General features: G+C 41.5%; 1 protein-coding gene and 1 non-coding gene across 5 annotated transcripts in view; one reads left to right on the forward strand and one right to left on the reverse strand.

Moving 5' to 3' along the window:
- Nbas (NBAS subunit of NRZ tethering complex) overlaps positions 1-25,792 on the forward strand; it is a 301,235-nt gene that overhangs the window by 209,790 nt on the left and 65,653 nt on the right. For all 4 annotated transcript variants that reach the window (XM_029484416.1, XM_021178925.2, XM_029484417.1 and 1 more), the window contains exon 45: positions 23,072-23,290. In XM_029484416.1, coding sequence (XP_029340276.1) covers positions 23,072-23,290 — 219 coding nt within the window. The remainder of the gene's footprint in view (positions 1-23,071; positions 23,291-25,792) is intronic.
- Positions 2,692-2,798, reverse strand: LOC115032903 (U6 spliceosomal RNA). The gene has a single exon (XR_003838551.1). It is a non-coding gene; the product is annotated as a U6 spliceosomal RNA (small nuclear RNA).

A 25,792-nucleotide genomic window follows, 5' to 3' on the forward strand; every position in this document is an offset into this window, starting at 1 on the left:
CTGGGGCATATAAAGTTTGCAATACCAAGGGGCCTCTCTTCCCAGTGATGCCCGACTTGTTTGGGGGACTCACACTGGTCATTTATGCTGGAGCCTAGGTCCAGCCCATGCTTGATCTTTGGTTGGTGATTCAGTCTCTGAGAGTCCCCAAGGGTCCAGGTTAGTTGACTTTATTGGTCTTCCTGTGGAGTCCTTGTCCTAGTTGGATCCCAAATCTTTCTCCTACCTATCTCTTCTAGAAAGAAGTTAGGGAAACAGTACCCTTTACAATAGCCACACATAAGATAAAATACCTTGGTGTAACTTTTTTTTCCCTTACAATATTTTTTAAATTATATATTTTCTTTATATAAATTTCAAATGCTATCCTGAAAGTTCCCTATACCCTCCCCCCACCCTGCTCCCCTACCCACCCACTCCCACTTCTTGGCCCTGGCATTCCCCTGCACTGGGGCCTATAAAGTTTGCAATAACAAGGGGCCTCTCTTCCCAGTGATGGCTGACTAGGCCATCTTCTGCTACATATGCAGCTAGAGACACAAACTCTGGGGGTACTGGTTAGTTCATATTGTTGTTCTACCTCTAGGGTTGCAGGCCCCTTCAGTTACTTGGGTGCTTTCTCTAGCTTCTCCATTGGGGGCCCTGTGTTCCATCTCGTAGATGACTGTGAGCATCCTCTTCTGTATTTGCCAGGCACTGGCATAGCCTCATACGAGACAGCTATACCAGTGTCCCTTCATCAAAATCTTGCTGGCATATGCAATAGTGTCAGGGTTTGGTGGCTGATTATGGGAAGGATTCCTGGGTTGGGGTAGTCTCTGGATAGTCCATCCTTTTGTCTTAGCTCCAAACTTTGTCTCTGTAACTCCTTTCATGGATATTTTGTTTCATATTCTAAAGAGGAATGAAGTATCCACCTGTTGGTCTTCTCTCTTCTTGATTTTCTTGTGTTTTGCAAATTGTATCCTCCAGATACATCCATTTGTCCAAGAATTTCATAAATTCATTGTTTTTAATAGCTGAGTAGTACTCCATTGTGTACATGTACCACATTTTCTGTATCCATTCTTTTGTTGAGGGACATCTGGGTTCTTTCCAGCTTCTGGCTATTATAAATAAGGCTGCTATGAACATAGGGGAGCATGTTTTCTTATTACCAGTTGGAACTTCTTCTGGGTATATACCCAGGAGAGGTATTGCTGGATCTTCCGGTAGTCTTATGTCCAATTTTCTGAGGAATCTCCAGACTGACTTCCAGAGTGGTTGTACAAGGTTGCAATCCCACCAGCAATGGAGGAGTGTTCCTCTTTCTCCACATCCTTGCCAGCATCTGCTGTCACCTGAATTTTTGATCTTAGCCATTCTGACTGGTGTGAGGTGGAATCTCAAGGTTGTTTTGATTTGCATTTCCCTGATGATTAAGGATGTTGAACATTTTTTCAAGTGCTTCTCAGCCATTCGTTATTCCTCATTTGAGACTTCTTTGTTTAGCTCTGTACCCCATTTTTAATGGGGTTATTTGAATTCCTGGAATCCAGCTTCTTGAGCTCTTTGTATATCTTGGATATTAGTCCCCTATCAGATTTAGGATTGGTAAAAATCCTTTTTGTCTTATTGACAGTATCTTTTGCCTTACAGAAGCTTTGTAATTTTATGAGGTCCCATTTGTCAATTCTTGATTCAACAGTACAAGCCATTGCTGTTCTGTTTAGTAATTTTTCCTTTGTGCCCATATCTTCTAGGCTTTTCCCAACTTTCTCCTCTCTTAATTTCAGCGTCTCTGGTTTCATGTGGAGGCCTTTGATCCACTTAGACTTTAGCTTTGTACAAGGAGATAAGAATGGATCAATTCGAATTCTTCTATATGATAACCACCAGTTGTGCCAGCACCATTTGTTGAAATGCTGTCTTTTTTCCACTGGATGGTTTTAGTTCCCTTGTCAAAGATCAAGTGACCATAGGTGTGTGGATTCATTTCTGCGTCTTCAATTCTATTCCATTGGTCTACTTGTCTGTCGCTATACCAGTACCATGCAGTTTTTATCACAATTGCTCTGTAGTAAAGCTTTAGGTCAGGCATGGTGATTCCACCAGAGGTTCTTTATTGTTCACAAGAGTTTTTTCTATCCTAGGGTTTTTTTTTTTTATTATTCCAGATGAATTTGCAAATTGCCCTTTCTAACTCAGTGATGTATTGAGTTGGAATTTTGATGGGAATTGCATTGAATCTGTAGATTGCTTTCGGCAGCCTAGCCGTTTTAACTATATTAATCCTGCCAATTCATGAGCATGGGAGATCTTTCCATCTTCTGAGATCTTCTTCAATTTCTTTCTTCAGAGACTTGAAGTTCTCATCATACAGATCTTTCACTTCCTTAGTTAGAGTCACGCCAAGGTATTTTATATTATTTGTGACTATTGAGAAGGGTGTTGTTTCCCTAATTTCTTTCTCAGCCTGTTTATCTGTTCTGTAGAGAAAGGCCATTGATTTGTTTGAGTTAATTTTATATCCAGCTAATTCAATGAAGCTGTTTATCAGGTTTAGGAGTTCTCTGGTAGAATTTTCAGGGTCACTTATATATACTATCCTATTATCTGAAAATAGTGATATTTTGACTTCTTGCTTTCCAATTTGTATCCCCTTGATCTCCTTTTGTTGTTAAATTGCTCTGGCTAGGACTTCAAGTATTGAAAAATAAGGAAAACTTCACGAATTTGCGTGTCATCCTTGTGCAGGGACCATGCTAATCTTCTCTGTATCATTTCAATTTTAGTATATGTGCTGCCGAAGCTAGCACCAGTTGCTCTTTTTAGCAAGAGTTTTACCAAGAAAGTTCAGGCACTGTCTGCTCACAGTTCACATATTTGCACAGATTCACTCTCCTGACCACACTGTGTATGCAGTGAAGTGTACATAGCTCACTTCTTCACACAGAGTATTGCATGCACACAGCAATTGCTATTCACTAAAGTTAATTGTTTCCATTCTGTCATCTAGAACATTCTTAAATGGAATGTCAGAGTAGACGTAGGACTTTTGGTGTAGTTCACTTTGTGTTAAGTCCTCACAGCTTCAGCCATAATTGCATTTCCATTCAGAGTAGAAATGTCAAGCATTGGAAATGGGTGAACAATACCTTTTTGTCATTATAAAGACAATAATTATTTTTAAAGGTCTGTGAAATAATTTTAGGATTCCTTATCATTTACAAACCGCACTGTGAAGTAATCTTGGGACTCCTGGTCGTGTATGGACATTACTAAAAGTCAACATCTTTAACAAGTGTAACTGTCAAAGTTTTGTTTTGATGTTTCCATAAAACAAAAGTTTCTAGTTTGTAAGGTTTGGGTACTATTTTATGCCACAGTTTAGTCACGTGTTTATCTGCACCACATGAGAGCAGAAGCAAAAATGCATGAAAATACTTTAGTCAGAAATTGCGCATTGCTCTTGGTAAAACTAGAGAGGAGAATGTGGCTTAGTTCTCATGTCCACCCTCTTTATCCTGAATTAGATCTTCACCCAACCCTGCAGGACACACAGGCTGGCTGGCCGCTCCCTTGTGCTGTTGGGAAGGCATACCTCCTTCCTATTCTCAGACTCTAGAGAGTCAAGTCCTAATTAGGGCTTCAGAGGAGATCTATTATGTGACTCATATGGAGTTTCAAGTGTAACATGAGTGAAGTTGTCCTTTGTATATTCATCCCAACAGGATGCATTTACTTTTTAACTGAGTTTTTAAAAATATGGTATGCACTTACACTATATATAAGTCCACTCAGACAAGTTACTTTCAAACGGCCACAAACCATATGAGCATGTTAGAAGCATGTTAGACAGGCTCTGACGCCTAAGTGTGACCCAGGACCATATATAGCTGCCTACGAAAGGCACAATTAATTCTTGCAACAGCCAGGTAAGCCTATAGGAGAAAGGGCAGACCTCGGTGTGCGCATCAGTATCTTTTCCCCCTTGTCATGTACGGGTAGTCACGACTCTCTTGAGAAGCAGGAGAGGAAAGACTGAAGCTGCATCTACTTTCTTTGGGCCCATTAGGGAAAGTTCCTACTTTATGGGCCAAAGAAGAAACTGGAGAAAGAGGAAGCTATTTTCTACAGACTATTTTCTATCCAGAGGACTGCCATGCTGACACTACATGAGACTATAGAGCTCATGTGTGATACATGACTAGTGGCTACCATTTATCGCCACTTACTGTGTATCAGGAACATTATCACCAATAAACAGCACAAGACTCTTTCAAGGAGAGTGTTATGATCTCTAGTGAGAAGTCAGCTCAATCTCAGAGGTTAGGTAATTTCTTTTAGGTCAAAGGAAGTTGGTAGCTTAGAGTTCCAGTTCTTGCCTTATCTCCTCTGCTGTTAGATTTCTTCAGTAGATGACCAGCTTTTCTGTAGACTAGCCTATAGGATAGAGGCAATGTATTCATTCATTGGCTATATCATTACTCACTTTATATGGAGTTCACATCTACCTGTTGAGTTTGTTTTTTCTATGTCATAGAAATGCTGCCACCACCTTCTCACTATGGCAGGTCTCTACTTGAATAGAAAATCATCCCAAGAGTCCCCGTATTCATTTCTTTATTTTTCAGATAATCAGTATCATGTGAGTCCTCATAGTAATCATTTTCATTGTATTTTGTGTTCCCCCTGAGAAGGTATTTATTAGATTAATATTGCAAATCTATTGCCTATACCCATATAGGTTTGCTGTAAGGCTGGAGTTTCACTGGGCTAAAATTAGGGAGTAAGCAAAATGACATTGCTTTCTGGGGGCTCTAGGGGAATCCATCTTTGCTTTTGCTATTGTCTGATGTATTCTTTTATTCCTGCCTCAAAGTCCCTCTTCTCCATCTTCAGAGACAGGAAAAACTGTCCCTCTGGCCCTTTGCTACATATCTTCTTTCTATTCAAAGCCAAAAGAGGTTACATTTGAAAGCCTCGAGTGCTTTCACAGACCCAGGATGCTCTCCCTCTCGGGACCCAGGCAGGTCCAAGCCTTGTCTCTAGTGATCCAGTGTAGGGACATTTTGGGGAGCCATAATTATCCTTTCCCATATCTCTACATGAAAAAGGTTTTTTATAAAATTTATAGGTTCCGTAAAGCTTTGTGCAAGCATTAAAGTTGAAACCAAAAATGTTAAAGCTCTTATTAAATAGTGGTACAGTTGGAATATACAACCCTTGTGTTCTCAGCAAATAAACTATAGTTTGAGATTCACTTAATTTCAAGCCAAGTAAGCTATAATAGTAGACATTACTTTGAAGTCTTCAGATATTCATACTTTTAAAAATAGAAACACAATTGCCTTAAAGTCAGTAACTTCTGAGGCTGACATTAGTACCTAGAAGATTGACGACTGTTCCCTTAAATATTATCCCTGAACCCAGATGTAGAGTGTGGTAAAATATCTCTTGTTAATCTTTAAAGAATGTCCTTTGCCCGTTGATCTCTGGTTTTTTTTGGAATCCCTGACTTCTGAATGGAAGTTTTATTCCAAATCCTTCCAGGAAATTTGGTTGGAGGACCTCCTCACTGCCATTCTTCTTGATACTGTGAGCAAATGATCTGTCTTCCTTGGCTTTCATGGCTCATTGAGTCCTCTGCGTACATGAGTAACAAATAAAGTACATTTAAATAGAATGGTCGTTCTGGTTTCTATCTCATAAGAAAAGGAGAAAACCTTAATTAAATGCTTCTTATGTTGCAGGTAGGTATTTGTTGATTGTGCTTCCCCAAACTATTTTAGAATTTTTAAGTATGCTGGCTATACTGTCCTAATTTGGCCTTTATCTAATTTCTGTATTATAGTTATAAAAATTATTGTTCCATTCTTATCGACTGTTTATGCTTTTGTGGAACAAATTCTCTTATTCAATATGAGAATTTAGTTCAGTCAGCATATTGTATCTGGACAGAAATCATAACAACACTGCAGCTAGAAAGCAGTGTTGTTATCCAGTGGCTGCCTGTGGTTGGGTGTGGCCTTGTGAGGTATGCTGGGAACCACAGCTATGGCAGCTATAAGATGGGAACTACAGTTTACCAAAGCTCTCTTCTGCCTTGGCTGTCTCCCCAACAAGTGCCTATTACTATACTTATTTTCAGAATTATCTGTTCATTAAAATATGCTAGAATTTTTATCTTTCAATCCAGACCTTTCTAGATTACTAGGACTATATATATTATATTTGGTCCTTTACCTAAATTGCTTGATATTAAGGATGTAATTTAACGAATGTATGAGTCACTTAAATAGCAAACCAGATGTTTGCTACTATTTCCTCATGCTATTCTTGTTTTTGTTTTTATTAATTAATAATGGTGTTGCTACTGCTGCTTTTTGTTCTTAGGAGCCTGTTCTAATTGCCTGGAGCAAATTCAGAGGAATTTGGAGTCATGTCCATTGTTGTCAGACAGACAGACACACAGTTTAGGAATACATCAAGTCAGCACTTGAAAAACAGTACAGAGTACAAGTCAGCACTGAAATGAATGTTGGATTTAAAGATCTAATTTTACATATCCTAGATCACTTGACAGTTACAGACATGTAAATGACATTTAAGCAAGTATTATCACCTCTAGTCTTCAGTTACGTGGCTGAGAAGTGTTTGCTCAAAGCTTGCTTGCTTTTATTTGCTATTTATTTATTTCCTCCTTTAGTATTAGATTGAACCTGTGGCCTTCTGTGAGGTTACTGGGGATTGAACCAGTGGCCTTCTGTGAGGTTACTAGGCAGGTTCTCTACTTCTGAACTCTATACCCAGACCTTTTGGTTTTTACCTTTTTTTTTTTTCATGTGGGATTTTGCTAAGTAACCCATACTGACCTTGAACTCATTCTAGCCTCAGCAGGTTTGAGATAGTGATTCTTCTGTCTCAGTGAGAGCAAGTACCTGAATTACAGGCATGTATCACTTTGGAATGCCAGGTTTGTTTGTCCCAAATAGACCATACATCATGGAAATGCTTCAAAAGGCAAGCAGAGTAAACTGATGTGGCATGGAGAGAAACCAGGAACCAGTTATGGATGATGGGCTGAATTAGGGGAAGGGTGATGTAAAGGTGAGGCAGAGAGGAATATTTGAGTGTGCTTGGATGTAACTTGCCTCATAAACCCCTGTGGCAGGTGTCCTGAATAGAAGACCTGACATCTGTCTAATGGACCCAGAAATTTATGCTCAAAGGCATTAAAGGAGTTTGTCCTGCATAATCATACATGATGGAAGCCTTTACTTGACCCTAAGCCAGTTGTGTAGTCCGAGATATGTGCTGTATATAAACACGTGCCTTCTGTCTGCAGACTTGTTCAGGTTCTCCCTTGTTGACTCACTGCGTTTTTAGTAATCTGACTTAGCACTGATAGCACTGTGCACATTGTGGGAACTCACGAGCCTGCTTGAGAATAGTAATGAGCAGCACAGATCTGAGGTGGAACTGCCCCTAGAATTGGCTACACGTGGGAAGCTTTTGCAGGCACCAATGGGAGGACTGTGAGTAACACTGTGGATCTGCTTTATAATATCCACACAACACAATCTGCTCTGCTCACAAGTAGGAGCATAGAGACTGAAGCAGTCACACTTCCACCAGAGCATGCCACCCAGAAGTAGTACGTCAAAATCCGGCTCGTTTAAGCTATAAGGAGCCTATTTACTCTACAACCTACCTATGCTGCTGCTGGGACAGTTTTACTGAAGGTAACAGTATCCACACTGAGAGTGTGATTGAAAGAAAGTAGACTCAACGTACTCACAAGATATGACCAGCAGGGTGAACCTGCTTATACTGACCCTGCCCACAACTGGTCACATTAAAATGTCCCAGCCAGGCATGGTGGAGCACGCCTTTAATCTCAGCACTTGGGAGGCAGAGGCAAGTGGATTTCTGAGTTCGAGGCCAGCATGGTCTACAAAGTGAGTTCCAGCCAAGGCTACATAGAGAAACCCTGTCTCCAAAAACCAAAAAAAAAAAAAATGTCCCAAGAGGAGTGATTTTGGTTGTATGTCCTTTGTTGCAGACTCATACAGGACAGAGTAACCAACTACCTTATAGGTCCCATGACTCATCATTTATAAAAATGATGGGTTTTTGCTGCATGCAATACATCCTGTGGTCACATTGGGAGGGATTTGTATTGCTATGCAGGTGACTTGTTTGTTCCATACTGCTCCTGCCTCCTTCCTCAAAAGGAAATTATGGGTATTGCATTCATCCTGAGTGTTGTGACCTGGATGTAGAAGGCAGCTAGGAAGTGGCCTTCATACCCTGCACAGAGCCTGTGCGCATGTGCGCCCCATGGGGTCCAAGAGCTGTAAGAAGTGGGCATGTGCCCCATCCCTAACCCAGAAGCCAGCTCCAACTGGTCACCATTTGCAAATGAAAACTTAGTGTTTGCCAAGGGAGTCTCACTGGAGAAACAGTCCCTGAGGGTAGAATGCATCTGCTGTGTGCAGTAGCTGGCCAGCATGCTGAAAACAAGCTCAGTGGAACCTTCGAAGTTCCCCACCTCCCAGTTTGTCTCATGATGTTATGTCAGGGCTTTTTTTTCATTTTTTATTTTTATATATGTTATTTTTCTCTTTCTTTTACCCTTTTTGCACATACATTATGACTTCCAGCTTAGTGTTTGCTTTTATGAGATTCCCAAGTGTGCGAATGTGTGGGTCTCTGGCTCTGAATCTGCTTTGTGTGTCTTTTTCTTGGGCTCTTTGTTTGTTTTGACCTATTCCAGTGTGTTAGTTTTTGTTTCATCTTATTATTTTTACGTTCTTATTCTTCAGAAGCCTGCTTGTTCTCTAGTGAGACTCAGAAAGGGGGCAGAACTGGATAAGAGTGCAACAGGGGAGGAACTGAGAGGAACAGAGGAGAGGGAACTGTAATTGGGACTTATTTTGTAAGAAAAAAACCCAACTATTTTCAGTAAAGGACCCCCCGCTACCCCCAAGAGGAAGTGACCTCCCAAGTGTGTGACTGTAACAATAGGAACAATGCCCCTAGCTCTCCACCCTGCATCATAAGGTAGAGATAAGTGTCTCCTCCATCCCCTCTGCAGGGACAGGCACTATAAGAGCGAATGCTATAGTTCCCTGCAAATAATGCCATCATAGCAGATGCAAGAAAGAGAAGTCTCGAACAATTAGCTAACTTGTAGATGTCACCGGTGAGGACTCAGGGCCATGTCTGCCTCAAAGTCTTGCATGACATTCTTCCTTTTGTCTGCCTATTTGGCTGCAAAACTGCATCTGGAATGATCATAATTACTGGCCTGACTAGTAAGCTGAAACTCATTCTCTTTTGCTTGGGAAATTATTTCAAGTTGACTAAGGTGATAATTGAGTAAGAAATTGAAATTTGGTCTGTGATCATGTGCACCATACAGTCATGAATGACAATGCTCCTCTGCAAAGTGGATCAGGAGGGATGCCTGGCTGGTGGTGTTTCTGTAGCCCTGCGTCCTCTTTATTAACAAGCTGAGAAGGAGCAGCGCCCCCTTCTCCTGAGGCTTAGAGGCTTTGTATTCATAGGGGTGTAAATCCTTGAGAGGACAGAGGAATAAATAACCCTTCTCAGAGTAATGCACAGCTGCCATTAAAGCATATTTAACATGAAAAGGAGCAGTGAGGGACAAGAGGTTTGGAAAGGATCCCTCCAAATCGTGCCTTTCCTTGGCAGGCTTCATCATTCTTCAGCACATACTATTCAGCACTAAATGTTCAGTGCTATGCCTCTCTCTGCTCCACTCATTGTCCATCCTACATTGAACTGCCTTTCAGACTTATGGCCAGATTTATCTTCTAATTGCTGTTTATGAACACGTCCCCCAGCCTGTGCACTGAAGGAATTTGTCATAAGAGGCCCTGCTCTGTCCTTCCAGATAATAGCGGTGACTTTCTCAGGTTCTGAGCAGGAGTTGTCATAACTGCAGCTCTCAGGATGTCCCTTGTTCTTACCTATCTGCTGCGCATGGGCAGCTCTCCATAGGTGGAGATGCTAAGAGAATGGAAAGTGTGGCGTCTGGAAAGTCAGAGTGTATAGTCCATGAGTCAGTTGGGCTATGCAACATCCAGGAAGGGTGCTGGTGTAGAAGAGGCATTGCTCCAGAGTCTGTCTGTGAGTGTGCTTGTCATGAGTCCTGCAGCAGGAGAGACTTCAACAGAAGCTGCATTCCAGACACATCTAGCAGGAGATAGCAGGCTTCTTTCAGTTGAGTACCGACAAATGGGTACAGATACACTGCAGGTGGAAGCAGAGGGTGTGTCCTGGTGATGGATCAGCTGCATGTGAGACTTCAGGCAGATACTGCTGGATTCTCACTTGGAATAACTCTGCTGGTTGGAGAATGGAGCAGATGGCACCAGCCTGAAGACCAGGACACTCTCAATGTGAAGGCTGTCACAGCATTTGATCACACAAGTGGGAGGGGCTCAGCATCTGTGGTTGTGACTCTGGTACAGCCCTGTGTCATGGCTTTGTGTTGTATTTCTAGAAACTGCTTTTTGAGAACTGGTACAGTCAAGTGAACTCTGTTAGCTGCATCGCCCAGCAAAGCGCCTTAATCACAATGAAGCCACTTCTGTCCAGTCTACCTCATGAGGGCTTTTCCATGCCATATTTAAGGAAAAGCCTAAAGGATCAGTGCATCTTCGTGGCAGGTTTTATATATCTTCCTGAGGACAGAGCAATCAGTTTAAATCTCCATGGACCCAGTTATACCTAGGAAGTTTCATAGTTAACATTGTAGCCCCACAGTCTGGTGAGTTGAACTGACTGGAAAGGTGTGAGATATGCCATAGTTCTCAATAGCAGAATAGGGAATTAAGGTCGGAAGCAACTGACCATAATTCTCATCCTTGTTCAGCCTTGGAAAAGTCCCTCTACTGAAATAAATTTCTCCCCTGTATGTAATGGGGCCTCATTACTACTATGTGAATGTATGTCAATTTTAGAACATTTTCATACATAAGTAAATGTCCATTTCAAATTAGCTTACTGATGAGAGAAGTTAGCTTATGTGACCAGAGATGTGGAGGACTGCATGGCTGGCTGTTTCAGCAGCGTGTGCTGCCAGGGAGCCTCTCGTCTTTCTTCTGCTGTCTGTAATGTTAGCTTCATCAGAAGGCCTTTGCTGGTAATACTCCTAGGATGCTATTTCCCAGCAGTGGCTCAGGTTGTTTTCTAATTCATGTCAGTATAGAGATATAGTGAGAGCATCAACACACATGCATACGAACACACACAGTAAGCAGAAGGTTCCCACTATGCTGGCTGTCATCCTGGACCGTATCCTCTGTTCCCTGGCTTGCCAGGTGCTGATTCTCTCAAGTCTGGATAGCCTGAGCCAATCCAGTGACCAGTGATAGCACTGAGTCAGCTCCACATGGCTTCAGGGGAAGCTTACAGGTACAGAGGCGGGGGGCGGGGGGGAGCGGGGAGAAAAATTAAGATCTGTGCCTAACTTGCTGTAATGAGCATGGAGACGCAGCTCTAACCCTGCTGCAATGGCTAAAGCCACATGCAGTATTTGGTAGCAGCATACAAAGAGATGAGGTGTTTGACTTGGGGCTGAGCTAAAAGTGATTGCTTTTTACTAGTCAGTCCAGTTAAAGACATCTGAAGTGACTTGCTGATTCTAACATCAGACCCAGGTTTTAGGTATTTTTAAATTATGCATTATAATGCATTGGTGGATCTTGTAATTAGTTTAAGGCATTGTAGTAAGCATTGAAAAAAAAAAGAACACAGACTGGAGATTAGAACAAGAGTTATCAGATTGCATCTCATCTTAGTAGGGGTTGTATGCTTCATCAAAGTTTTATTTGCTTTGAATATATGCATGTGTTTCTGAATATATGTAGACTCTGTAATTGAATTTTGATATACAGTCTTTCTTGTTCTGGGTATTGAACTAAATATTTGAAGCTGCTGACTCAATGGGCAACTGGTTGAGTTACAAACCATTCCCCAGGAATTAGCATAAGGTTTCCTTCAGTTCTTTTGCATACACCATTTGAAGTCCAGAGTTCCTTCTTCCTTTAGTCCCACTCACCCTATCTAGACTTTCCTCAGGTCACAGAATGGCCCCTCTCATCTCCCACATTAGCCACTGGTGAGTCAGTTGAGTCATTCAGAGATGTTTGTCCCCAGAGCTTTTTGGAGTAGGTTACCCACTTCCATTACTAAGAAAATTAGCTTGGGGAAGCTCATGGCAAGTATAGGGCTTCCTTAAACTTTGTTAATATCTTTCCCACGCAAGCATAACACTCAGCGTGTCTAGGAATAAATGTTTCTGAAGTCAGGCTTAGCTGATTTCAGCACCAGGTAACAACACATAAGAGCAGTGGAACCCTGAACCCTGTGTTCTGTGGACCTAAGCAATCCTAAGGCCGTTTACTTACCTCTCATATTTAAAGTTTTTATTTTCACTAGAACTGATTACAAAGGAGGGCACAATTCCAGCATATTGTAATTAATGACTTCTCTACTGAGACTGTTGTACAATAAAGCAAACAAAATTTGGGATCTCCCTTTCCCTTTAAAGAACAAGGACAAATGCCTCGATGGCAGTCAGCAAGAACAGAAAGCCCTTCCTCTTAGAATGGTCGATTCCTCAGAGTGAAATGATGCTGGAAGGTGGGTAAAGGGGGAAAGAAAGATCCCTACTTGGTAATAATTAACTAGTAGGAAGAGTGCAGAGTAAATTGAACAGCAAACAACAGGCAGAAGTGTCCACAAGTGCTGCTCTTGGCTGGAGGGAAGGTACTGAAGGATATTGGACAAAGGGCACTTTCTGGGCTTGCCAGGTGGAAACAAACTTCTTGTGTTTTGAATAGAAATGCGACCAGCAACCTCAAACTAACCCCTTCCTGTGAGAACTGCCCGCAAGTGAGAGCTGCCTTCTTGCGTGTTTTAGAAAGGCAACGTGTTCCCTGAGAAGGGCCTGGGTACTAGAACCCTTGCACTGCAGGGTGGGCGGGGCTCTAACTGCCCAATCTGAGGAACTGCTCTTGAGAGGTGAGGGTTCCGTGAACTATCACGTGCTCATGGTGCTGGCAGAACAACGCTCCATTGCCCTGGAAGCTTTGAGCTTGCCATTAGACATTTTAAATGGCCCTCCTTGGGAGAGATGGCCTTAAACTTCAGAAGCCATGCTGGAGTTTGGTCTCTTAGCTAGTCATTCCATTCTGAGAGTTTTGCAGTTTTTGCTTTCATATGGTTTAATCATGATGCAGCATGTAGATACTTAAAAGTCTGCTTTCTATGTGAGAAATGACTTGTCCACCAAAATTAACTTGTAGAAATTTCTAAGACCATTAGCTTCTAATATTGTCTTTAAAATCTGTGTTGAGTTACTACTTTAGTGTATTTATTTGATAAGACGTAAGCTAAATTTTTGATGTTAAATAACATGAAAATAAATTGATATTCCCAGTTTATATTTTAGGAGGTGGGTGGAAATTAATTAGCTTGAGAGTCCTTGGGTGATTTTACTTATTGCTAGCATCAAATCACTTTATAACTATTTTATAAATGTATGTGCTAAGAGCACATGTTCCCTAGTTTGAAGACCACTGGCCTAAGTAGAAGGTATCAGTTGCTCTATATTACCTCTGTGGTAGCTTTAGCTATCCCTTGAATCTATTCCATTGGCTAAACACACACACACACACACACACACACACACACACACACACAGACACAGACACACAGACACACACATTTTACACTGGCAAGAGCTTTTACACGATAGTGTGAGATTGAGATTGGGAGAGGAATGGTGTTTAACTTTGAGGATCAAACTTTGGACTATTTTGATATTTTTCATAACCAATTCCCCCGTTTTCCTCATCTCTGCTGCCAGCTGCTGCCTTGCATGCATTTCTGCACCCAGGAGTCTCCTTCAAACAGTGAGCCACTCTTTCTGTTGAGAGTCTATTATAACCCTGAGGTGTTTTGGAGCTCAGTAAAAGAGCAGGAGTTATGACCATAGACGATTCTCTTTTATACTAGCCTTTGTTTAATTTTTAAAGCTGTTTCTCTACCCAAAAGTCAACCCCTCCCTTTGCTCTCCCTGAGCTCTTGGTTTGCATCAGGTCGAAGGTCAACCATTGCCTCCTTTTTATAGACTTCTGTTTTCCTAAGGCAGGCTTTTTTCCTTTCCTGTCTACACACTTCATTTATATTCCAGTACATTTTCTAAATATTTAATTTTGTTTTGGCTTTCCTCTTAGCATGCACGTTCATTGAAGGTAGATGACTTAGTCTGCACTTGCGTCCCCGGTGCCAAGGCCAGGCTGAGTGCATGGTTACTGTTAGTGTTAAACAGGAAAATGGAGGAAGGAGAGAGAGAAAGAGGAGGGTGGCCTCATAACTGGGAGCATAAAAAAGAAAGACTGTCTATCTAATGGTAGTTAAATAAACTGTATTCAATTTCAGTTTACTGATGCTGAGAGTATGTGAGTAAAATACATTTTCCTGTTGTTGGCTTTCCAGTATCTTATATTGTTGCTGGTAGCAGTGGGAACCTCAGAGCCTAGTTTTCCACTCATAGGAAGCATTTGGCTTTTCTTAAGTCACTTCCATTTCCCTAATGTCAGTGTTATGTGCAAAGTCAAACTGTGCTCATGTTTTAAAGCATGGGGCCTTGGAGGGGTTTCTCAGTCTTATGGTACCTGTCCTTGTGAATTTTGAATCAAAACATTTCCTGAAAACTCCAGTAAAGATTATGTCATTTTTCCCGTCAGAGCTCCTTTCTTCCCTTCACAGGAATTAAAGATCTAAGTCCAATGTTTTTAGCCTGATACTAGGGGCTCTGGCAGTGTCCCCTGGCACTCTCTTCCCAAGCTCTGGCATGGCTTTGTTGGAGCCTGCATTCCAGCCAAGGGGGTGAATTTGCAGCCTTCTGCCTGCTGCTGACTGGTGGCGTCTTCAGACTCTTCCTTTACTGCATGAATTCCACTTCCTCTTCAGCCTCTCCATAGGAATGTCTCTCCGCAGCTCTTTCCTGAACTTGCCTGTGCCTGCTTTCATTCTAGACCGAGTGCCTTCTAAAGCCTTCTGTAGCTGCCCTAGTTATGTAGTGGCCATGTTCTTTATAGTGTCTTTTACTTCTTCATGCTTCCAACCAGACTGTGACATAGCCAGGGGCAAGGGCTTGATCTAGTTTTGTGTTTCTCCAGCACCCTGTCTGAGACAAAGGCACACTGTGTCTTGAAAAATGTCTATCCAGCGAATAAATGGAGTGTCGCCAGCTTGCCGTCCTTGTACCCTTGATCCCTCTGGCCCGTTACTGTCCCTGTGGCATTTTTTTTTTTTTTTAGCCCAGTTTGTATTATTGTGTCACATCCTTTGAGTTGTTCTTTTGTAGCCCTTGTCTCCTTGGAGTCTTGGAGGAGTGGGATACTGTGCAGAGTCTGGGTAATCTGCAGCCTCTCAAGCGTTATATACCATGAGCATTTAGGGAGATGTCACTGTACTTCTTGTCTTCCTACCATGTAGGGATACAGACTTAAAGTTTAACAGTAAGGATGTTGCTTAATTGCAGTAAATACACCGTGCCAATGGACTTGCATTGACTATGACATAGCTGGGGTTGGTGAGCTATGATGTCACGAGTCAGGAAGATTCCTAGAGCTGAATTTCTAAACTGATTATGGAAGGACAAGGAAGGAGGTCAGAGAATGAATGAAGTTTATTTTCTCCAGTAACTGGAGTTTCTAATTTGGTCCTAAGTAAGTTTCTCCTATGTTGTGTGTGTACATGGAAATGTAATAGGACAGTAGGGCATTTTCATGTGATCATGTCTAGCTTGCTGATGCAGTTCCTCAGTGAGCGTGGTTTTGGAAGTTGTTTTACTTTGTTCTTAGTTTATTTTTCTAGCCATAACTCTTTAGTGTTGTGAGTTTAGGGTTTACAAGCCTTGCCCCATGAAAGCAGCTTAGTCTGTGGATGGGTTTTGTATAGACAGTTAAAACTAGATTCTCTATCTCTTTAGACATTTGAAGAACCAAACAATATGTATGGCCTCTGTGGTCAAAGTCACTCCTTAACCATTTGCTGTCCCTATCTCCACCTAGGCAATTGAATGTTTACACATACAACTGTAGCTTTCTCTTGCTGAGGCTGCACTTCTATAGTTCTGGTCTAAAATGCTCTCATTATGAGATCCACTTGACCAAAAGACATTTGTTGTGTTTGAGCCACCACTTTACAGTTTGGGATTAAGTGATAGTCAATAAATAATCAACAGCCAAATAAGTTATTTTAACAAAAAGATAAAGCAGAGAGAAGAAAAAAGGAGGAGATGATGGTTTTTGCAGACTGGTTGTAGAAAGCCACCCTGATGAGGTGACATTTTGTCAAGTTGTGAGGATTCCCAAGACAGCATCTCGACAGCAAGAAGACAGATTGGAGAGAACTAGTGAAGCACATGGGGCAGGGCCTGATTTGTTCTTGGAGAACTGGGAAGTCATTAAATAGATATGGACAGGGGCTGACATTAGCAGATTTGTGTTTTTCAAGTATCACTTCTCTAGGGCTGGGGAGGTGGCTCGCTTAGAATGTGCTTTCCTGCACGGATGTGGGGACCCAAGTGTGGAGGGAACAAGGTCACAGATCAGGGAAACCAGAAATGGAAACCACATGGGCTTTTCCTTTTAACAGAAGTAATTAAGACATGTTTCTTTCCAGAAAGTTGAAATTGGATGTAGTTAATGACCTGGTGATCTTTTCCTATCTGTAGAACCAGGACTTACTGGAATCGCCCAGACTATTATGTTTGTCCTAGACTCTTCCCAAATTCTTGAGCATTGCTTCTCAGTCAACAGAACCCCTTCTTATGGAAGAGGACAAAGGGACTTTACAAAAGACATGTACTGTGCAAAGGAGTTTCAATATAGTCCTCCTTAAGCTTTGTTGTAATAATTGTCAGGAGGAAACAACCCCCCCCACCACCCAAAGTTGTACTATGTATTTAAATATGTCAAAAATAAACCACATAAAGTCAGACTCTCGAAGTTTGACCTGACAGCAGGTAACTAAGTAGTGTTGAAGTAGATTTCCTTTTGCCTCCTTCGGATCATTACTCTACTGGCCATAGCATTTGGAGAGATCCCACATCTGAGTACCATCCCCTCACAGTCTGGTGAGCTGGTGTGCACTTGTGGTACAAGTGCCAGAGAGGAAGAGAAGAGAGCTCCCTGGCACACACTGGTGAGCCAGTCTACTTGAAATTGGGAGTCAACTCCAGGTTGAGTGAGAAATCCTGTCTTAAAAACTAAGGTGGTAGCCGGGCCTGGTGGCGCATGCCTTTAATCCCAGCACTCAGGAGGCAGAGGCAGGCAGATTTCTGAGTTCGAGGTCAGCCTGGTCTACAAAGTCAGCTCCAGGACAGCCAAGGCTACACAGAGAAACCCTGTCTCGAAAAACCAAAAAAAAAAAAAAAACAAAAAAACAAAAAAACAAAAAAACAAAAAAACAAAAAAAACAAAAACCCACCTAAGGTGGTAAATAACACAGACACTTGATGTTAACCTCTGCTCACCACACACCTGTGTTTATGTGCATGCTTATATACACAAATACATACCCACACACCCACACAAGCCACTGCTCTGTGGGTAATGTTGAAGTCACGTGTAAACCCCAAGATCACAGGGGCCCAACACACCAAGTTTCCCTCAGTTACACCAAGATTTAGTCTTCTCAGGCACCTTGCCAGGAGAGGAAGGATCGTGAAAATTCATTAGATGGATTGTTTTAACTAGACATTGCATGATCTTCTCTCCTGTTTGATGGGCCTGCCTCACTCCAGGGGTGTGACAGGCAGGGGGCTTTCCCCAAACCATCTTTTTCCTACCACCCATGGCTCACCATCCCCCAGCCACCCTATGGAGTTCAAAGTCAAGCCATTTTCCAGTGGGCCACATTTCCCACCCAGTCAGAACTGGACCAGAAACTAAGTGGTCAAACCTTGCTGCTCCACCCCCACCTGAACACAGCCATTAGACTCTGGCCTGTGGAGTTGCAGGCTCACTATCTGAAGTGGGCTATAGTCCTAAATTAATCTGGACCTGCTTTCTGGGAACCACCTTCTTCCTTGACTCTGTGACCCCAATCCCTTCTTCCACTTCAATAAGGGCTTCCTATCTCATTCCACAGTTCCCTGTGGAGCCCTGTAGGAGGCCTGAATCCTTGAATGCATGCCCAGCTGCCTCAGTCTGTTGGAGAAGGTCAAAGCCTCAAGTGTTAATTCAGAAGTTCACAAGCATCCAACATGTGCACATAACTGCACCCGTGGAGTCTTTTGTCTGCTTATTTGTTTTGACCATTTTCTCCTGTATTATAGGTTTTTGATGTATTATGCCCATCCATTGTCTCTCTCAATTTAAGGAGGGCAGCCTTAAAGCTATCAGAATTTTGTGGAGGTCCGCATCATTAATTGGATCTCTGCCCTAAGTCATTTTATCCAATTGAGAGAATTTACAGGAGTCACACCCTTGCTTTATCTTCCCCAGAAGCATTTTAATCTTCTGAGGGTTTTATCTGGCATTTGCTATCTATGCAATTCTCAATATTGCCTTCTATGACTAGTGTCTAAATAGCAATTGTTTAACCATTTAAAGCCCTGAATTTCTGTGCTATTTCTCTACCCTATTTGGTTCCTACACACAATCTAGATAATAGTCTGGTAAAGTAATTTTTTATATTGCTTGGCCATAATATCCTATAACATCCAGCACATAATACTAATTTTGACGTTACAACCTCTAGAGCTTCACATTCATTAGTATATGATATGCTATATCAATAAATAGCATATGCTAACTAATTGAATATATGGTATGTGATATATACAATATATAGATATATGTTTTACAATATACTATATGGATATATGGTATATGATATGATACATATACCATTTATATAATGTATGGAAATTGTGTATGATATACTATGTGGACAAATGATATATTCTATAGTATGCAGATGTATTATATATGATATATGGATATATGGTTACAATATACTATATGAATAAATGGTATATGATATACTATATGATATATACTATAAGATATACTATATGAATAAATAGTATAAGATATACTATATGGGTAAATGGTATATGATATCTATATGGATATAGTGTGTGATACACACACACACACACATATATATGCCATATGTGTATATGATATAGAATCTGCACCCCAAGTGAGAACCACCATCAGCATAAGTATTTCATGAAAGCATAATATAGATGCAGTTTTGCAGTGTCTGATCTGATAACCAAAAACACCTATGGTATTCTCTTAGCACCTGTTGTTTCTCAGAAATGACTGAATGCATAGTGACTTAACTATACAAAAGATTAATGTTTTCTCATTGTCCAAATGGAATAAGAGATCTATACCACAAATCACTTAAGATCTGTGCTAGTGGGAGCCATACCATTTTGTATCAGTACCACATGGACTCCACATACTCCTTAACTGCGGCTAAGATGGAAAAGGATGGATAATGATGATCCATGAGGGCTTTCCTTGCCTTACTTCAAAATGGCACATGTCACTTCTAGTCAGATCTCATTGGCTAGAAGGTGGCTGATCCCTCCTGCAAGGAAGCTGACAAGTGCAGTTTGATAGAAGGGGTGCTGGTATCTGCCGAGCATGCCACCTGTCACATTAGGGGACAAGATATTACCGTGGCAACACTCTCCAGGAGAGGTAATGGTATCTGAGAAGAGTGAGCTGACAGTGGAGATGGACAGTGCTTAGACACCGGTGTCTTTTAACGGTAGATCCAGAGTAATGTGCTGAGTTATGGCACTTGAGCTTTTGCTCCTGCATACGTCCTGGTCATATGTGTCTTCTTTATGAGCCTGGTTCATGCTTTTATCTCATTTTTCTGAAGCACCTAGAAATTAGATGATCCATATGTCATTACCAATAATAGAAAACTTCACCCATTTACCTTTAAAAAGTTTTTACAGTTATTGTGTATACTGGAGGTTGGGGACAGTGTATGGAATTCAGTTTATCCCTTTGACCCTGTGAATTCTAGGTATTGAATGCTGGCTTAGCAACAAGCACCCTCTTTCACTTGGGTCATCTGGCCTGTCCTAACTACTTGGCTTAACTTCACAAAATCTACATTATTTTAGTAGCAGTTAATGGAACAGAGTATAGAAAGAAAATATTGATGGCATGTTAATGGAACTCAAAAGTAATTTTAAAAATGAAGATATCGTGTGACTACCTGTTATAGCAAAGAAGTTGCTATTTCTTCCTCTGATACTTTTCATTTTTCCTCTTTATTCCTATCCCCTTGATCATAGTAGAGGTTGTTTTTTTTTTTTTTTAATCATGTCTAAGTATGATTATTTAGTGAGGAACTTGGATTTCCTAGCCATGCTCTGGAGTTTTCCATGGTGAACTTGTTTATCTGAAGTAAACTGGTAAGAAGCATGAGTTGAGTCAAATGCTGGGTCAGATAAAAGCCCTCTGTCCTCTGTCATAATTTCCTCCTCTTACTGTCAGAGCTGGCTCAGAAAATTAACTTCCAGCTGTTTATTGACTCTAAGTGCAGGGTTATTTCTTTTCAATAGTCACTTTGAAGAATCTGTTAAAGTAGGAAAAAGAAAATATCTTTTGTGATAATGGTGTGGTGTGAGGATCAGAGTTTAAGCTGTTGAAGACAGTCGGGTTATCTGCACATAATGGGTCCATAGTAGGGGAGAGGCCAGTCCGGGTGGTGTTGGGAAGTCAAGTCACTGTACATGTAGGAAGGTGTGCATGACACACATGGATGCAGAAGCAGAAGCAGACTTTCCAGACTCAAGAACCAGCTGGATCTGGATTGATTCCATGTGTTTGTTGTTCAGCCTGAATAGAGATTTCTCTTGCCATAAAAGTGTAAGTAGACACCCCATTGAGGCAAAGGTGACACCCAGGAGTTACAAACTGTCTGTGTGGCTGGAGTCTAGGATGTAGGTCAGCTTGTATCTAGCTTGAGTTTCATACTATGCAATTTGATGAGTTTACTTTAAAGGGGGACATTACAAAAGAATCCCATGGGTAATTCACTAGGAATATGAAAGGCCAGTGGGTAGAAAAGATGGCCTTTATTAGTTGGTAAAATGAAAACTTAGGCTCATTAATTGAATTCTTGCTGTAAGCATCACACTATACTGATTGTTTACTTAAGTCCTTAATGTGACCTTATGAGATAGATGCCAGTTTTTACATTTTGCTGATGAAGAAACTAAAGCTTGAAACTCTTGGTCAGGTTACCAGAGAACTGAATTTACCTTCCTTCCTGTTTCTTGTACCTGTGCTCTAGCATTTGCCACTATCAAGTTTAGCCTTTGATAGCAATGATCCACCTGCCCAGGGACCTGCTGTTTCTCCCACTGCTTTGCTTTTTATACACATAACTTCCTCCCTTTTTCTATTCTCTAGCTAGTTTACTCTCAAATTTCTCTACACCACACAATAGGCATATTAGAATATTGGGCAACCTGGCATATTCAAATAATTGTCCAAAATTCAAATTGTGCCCCCAAATAGAAAATTTTGGGCAAAAAGCATAAATGAGTTCCAAGAAAAGATTCCCAGCGCTGTTACTCAGCCTTGATGTTGTCAGAGCACTCAGCCAGTGTGCACTCTGTGATTCTCTGTCAGACCTAGGATGCAGAAGATGGCCAGGAGGAAGTTGTATGGTATGTGTTAGGACAAACTCTGGGTCCCACATGGCGTGGATTCCAGGGTTTTGCTCTGCGTTTTTCCCTTGAGACTGAGTCTTACTATGGAGGCCAGGCTGGCCAAGCTTCAGCCTCTTGAGTGTGCTGCTTTCATGCATTGGATTCAAATTCCCCTCCTCTAACCCTCCCAGACTTTGTATGGACAGGGTGAAGACGGGCAAGGTCTGTTGAGCAAGCATATGTATAGCTGTAGCATTTTGTATTTCTGAGCCACAGAGATGAAGGACTGCAATATTAACTGAGAGGAAGAACCAAAGCCACAATTAATCCTGTCTGGTTAGAGCAGTGGTTCTCACCCTTCCTAACTCTGTGACCCTTTATCATGGTCCCTTATGTTGTGGTGAACCCAACCATAGAACTATTTTAGTTGATACTTAATAATGGTAATTTTGCTACTCTTATTAATCAAAATGCAAATATTTTTGGAAATAGAGGTTTGCTGAGGAAGTCTAGACCCACAAGTTGGGAACCACCAAGTTGGCAGCTTCTGATTATTTTGTGCCATCTGCTTAGTAGCAAAACCCCAGAAGAAATGAGGCCACAGAATATACCATGAAGCTGCATTACAAAGGAAACCTTTAGTGCAGTTCAGTGGAAACAGTACCTCACCAAGGTAACTGTAGTCAGTATTCATAGAGGATTAAAATTCAAACTAACTCTCTGAGGTAACTTGGAGTTAGAGTTGGGGGACACTTACTTCCTAGTATAGTCACTGATGCTTCGCATTCTAGCTTCCATCTTTCAGAAATTTATCAATGACTAATTCTAAGAAATAATAGGGAAACTTAAGATGTTGTTAAAGGCCATTTAGTTTGCTTAAAGCAACACTAAGTCCTTTTGAGGATATAGCAAAAATGGGCTTGAGTAGTCATCAGGAGACAGACTGGGAATAGTGACGTGCACCAGCACACCCAGCTGCCCATGTGTCTTGACGTTTTACTTAATAGTAAATAAATGTTCAGAACTGGCAGTTCTGACTGTAAATGGGTCCCTGGCTTTGCACTTGGCCGACACTCAGGGGAAGTCTAGTTTCACTCTGCTGAGTGTTACCTTCTTTGACTGCTGTCATTGCTCAAAGTCTGTCTTAACAACTGAGTAGATTACTTGGTATTATACTGTTTTCTAAAACTGAGGGAAAACAACAACAAACCTACAAAGTGCCAATCACTGATTGGCATCTGTTAAGATTTCACTTTTATTCTACTCAGTACTACCTTATTAATATGTCAAACATAGCACCCCTTTGTTCTCCTGACTTTGTTTAATGTCTTTTTAAAGCTGTCAATAGAAGCACGCGAAGAGATGACCAGAAAGGCCATTAAGACAATCAAGCATTTCATAGAGAAGCCAAGGAAAAGAAATTCAGAAGAGGACCCCCAAGAAGGTTGTGGTTCTCAGGCCGCCTACCCAGATGCCTTGGCTCATCTGGAGACGTCTCTTGCCCACCTGGAAAGCCTCAGCCACAGCTTCATCCGCAGCCTGAGGAACAGTGAGCAGGTATGGAGTAGACACCCGGGAAGGACTGACTCAGAGGGTATCACCATCTTTTTTCCCTTTCCCTCAAAGCCACATTGTAACTGTGTTATCTCTTGGCTGTTGTAAGAGATACTTGAAATGACATTTTTTAATGGAACAAATACATTTATGCTGTAGTTTTAAAGGTTCCAGTCTGTGGGCAGTTGGCCTCTTTGTTCTGTGATAGCATATGATGGAATAAAACCTCTCACACCACCAGTAAAAAGTGAGGCAGAAACAGAAAAGGCTGCAGTTCCGTGATCCCCTCCAATGTCCTGCTAACCTCTCACTGGAGCCTGTCTCTTAAAGCTCCCTCCACCCTGCAACCTTAAATACAGAGAATTTCTGGGACATGAAGATCTCAACTAGATCTGTGGTGCTGATGGGGTGGTGAATATGAAAAGTGGTCCTTCTGTCCTTCCATCCTCTTACCACTTGGTTATCTAGTGGTTTTATATCTCTTTCTAAATGAATTTGGGCCAAAGTTGGTATCTGAAAAGAGGCAAAGGTAGATGTGTGTGTGTGTGTGTGTGTCTCTCTGTGTGTGTGTGTGTCTGTGTGTGTGTGTGTGTGTGTGTGTGTGTGTGTGTGTGTGTTTGGTGGGGGTTGTAGCAGGAATTGAGGAAGCACTGCATTGGTGCTCAGGTGAGGAGGGATTTCTGAAGTTGAGACGTGCTGAACAAGGTGGTCTCACCCATGGGAGCTACTGGGGGGGTTACTTTCTAAGTGAATCATGATAGAGGCCCCAGCCCATCTTTTTCTAAATTTTTAAAGTAATTCAGAAATGCTAGTTTCCCATACATGCTTCAATGGCATTTTTAAATTATGCTCACATTCAACCTGTTTTTCTGGTGTATCCTTCCAATATACCTTTATATTGGGAATTTTCTGGCTGGTCAGTTGTTCCTATTGGATTTTTAGCTAAGCCTCTTATGTACCCTAAACAGCCTCCATGAGGCTTAGGAGTCCTTGCCCATGGTGAGGTCTCATGCTCACAGTCAGCTATTGGATGGACCACAGGGCCCCCAATGGAGGAGCTAGAGAAAGTACCCAAGGAGCTAAAGGGATCTGCAATCCTATAGGTGGAACAACATGATGTACTAACCAGTACCCCACTGGAGCTCGTGTCTTTAGCTGCATATGAATCAGAAAATGGCCTAGTCAGCCATCAGTGGAAAGAGAGGCCCATTAGTCGTGTAAACTTTATATACCTCAGTACAGGGGAATGACAGGGCCAAAAAGTGGGAGTGGGTGGGTGGGGGAATGGGTGGGGAGCATGTGGGGAACTTTTGCAATAGCATTGGAAATATAAATGAAATAAATACCCAATTTAAAAAAAAGGAATCTACTAAAAACCCAGAAATCATGTAAGTGTCTCAGAAACTTTGTTCTTTTTAATTTTTATAAAATATTCCTGAACTTCACATTTATTCGTTTGTTTGTTTGTTGAGTGTGGATATTGTGCTTTCATGTGTGTCTGTGAGCCATGTGTGTGTGTGTGTGTGCAGTACCCATGGAAATCAGAAAAGGATGTTGAGTCCCCTGGGGCTGGAGTAGTAGTTCATTGTGATCTACCAGGTGGCTGCCAGATCACCCGGGATCGAAGCCAGTTGCTCTTAATCACTGAGCCATCTCTTCAGCCTCTGTTCTTTTTAATTTTGCATAGAAGATATTGGGTTTTATTATGACATTTTATTTATTTTTTAATAGTTCACTCATTTAGAATTATTTGTTGATTTTATGTGTATGAGTATGCCTTAACTGTCTTCAGACACTCCAGAAGAGGGCGTCAGATCTCATTATGGATGGTTGTGAGCCACCATGTGGTTGCTGGGAATTTGAACTCAGGACTTCTGGAAGAGTAGTCAGTGCTCTTACCTGCTGAGCCATCTCTATAACTCTATTATGACATTTTCAAATGAAGCATGTTTTTGTAGATTTTCTTCCTCCAACAGCCCTACTTTTCAGAACCCCCACTTCCATGCACTGGGTTCCTTTCTTTTTTTGTTTCTTTTCTGTTTGTGTGTGTGTGTGTGTGTGTGTGTGTGTGTGTGTGTGGTGTGTGTGTGTATACGTGTGTGTGTTTGCGCTTGTGTATGTGTGCTGTGTGCATGTGCATGCATGTGGGGTGTGTGTGTGTACTTGTATGTGTGTATCTTCTAAGACAGGGTATCACTGTATGGCCCAAGGTGACCTGGAACTTGTGATCACCCTACTCAATGTCCTGACAGTTGAGATGACAGGCTTCCACCACCATGGCCAGCTTCTTTTTATTTTAAAAGTTGTGGGACTTTAGAATATTCTTTTCCAAAGTTGGGAGGGTGACAGATCACTAAGTAAATGGTTTTTTTATGAAGGAAATGGTGTTTAGATAAATAATAACAATACTCAATCTGCCCTCTAATGCCATTGCATATGGATCCTAGGACACTGCTGACCTTTTAATTTTCCTCAATTGTATTCACTCACTAAATCTTAAGATCA

The sequence above is a fragment of the Mus caroli genome, unplaced genomic scaffold (assembly GCF_978045245.1).
Source record: "Mus caroli unplaced genomic scaffold, Mus_caroli_1 scaffold_14, whole genome shotgun sequence".
NCBI classification, from domain to species: Eukaryota; Metazoa; Chordata; class Mammalia; order Rodentia; family Muridae; genus Mus; species Mus caroli.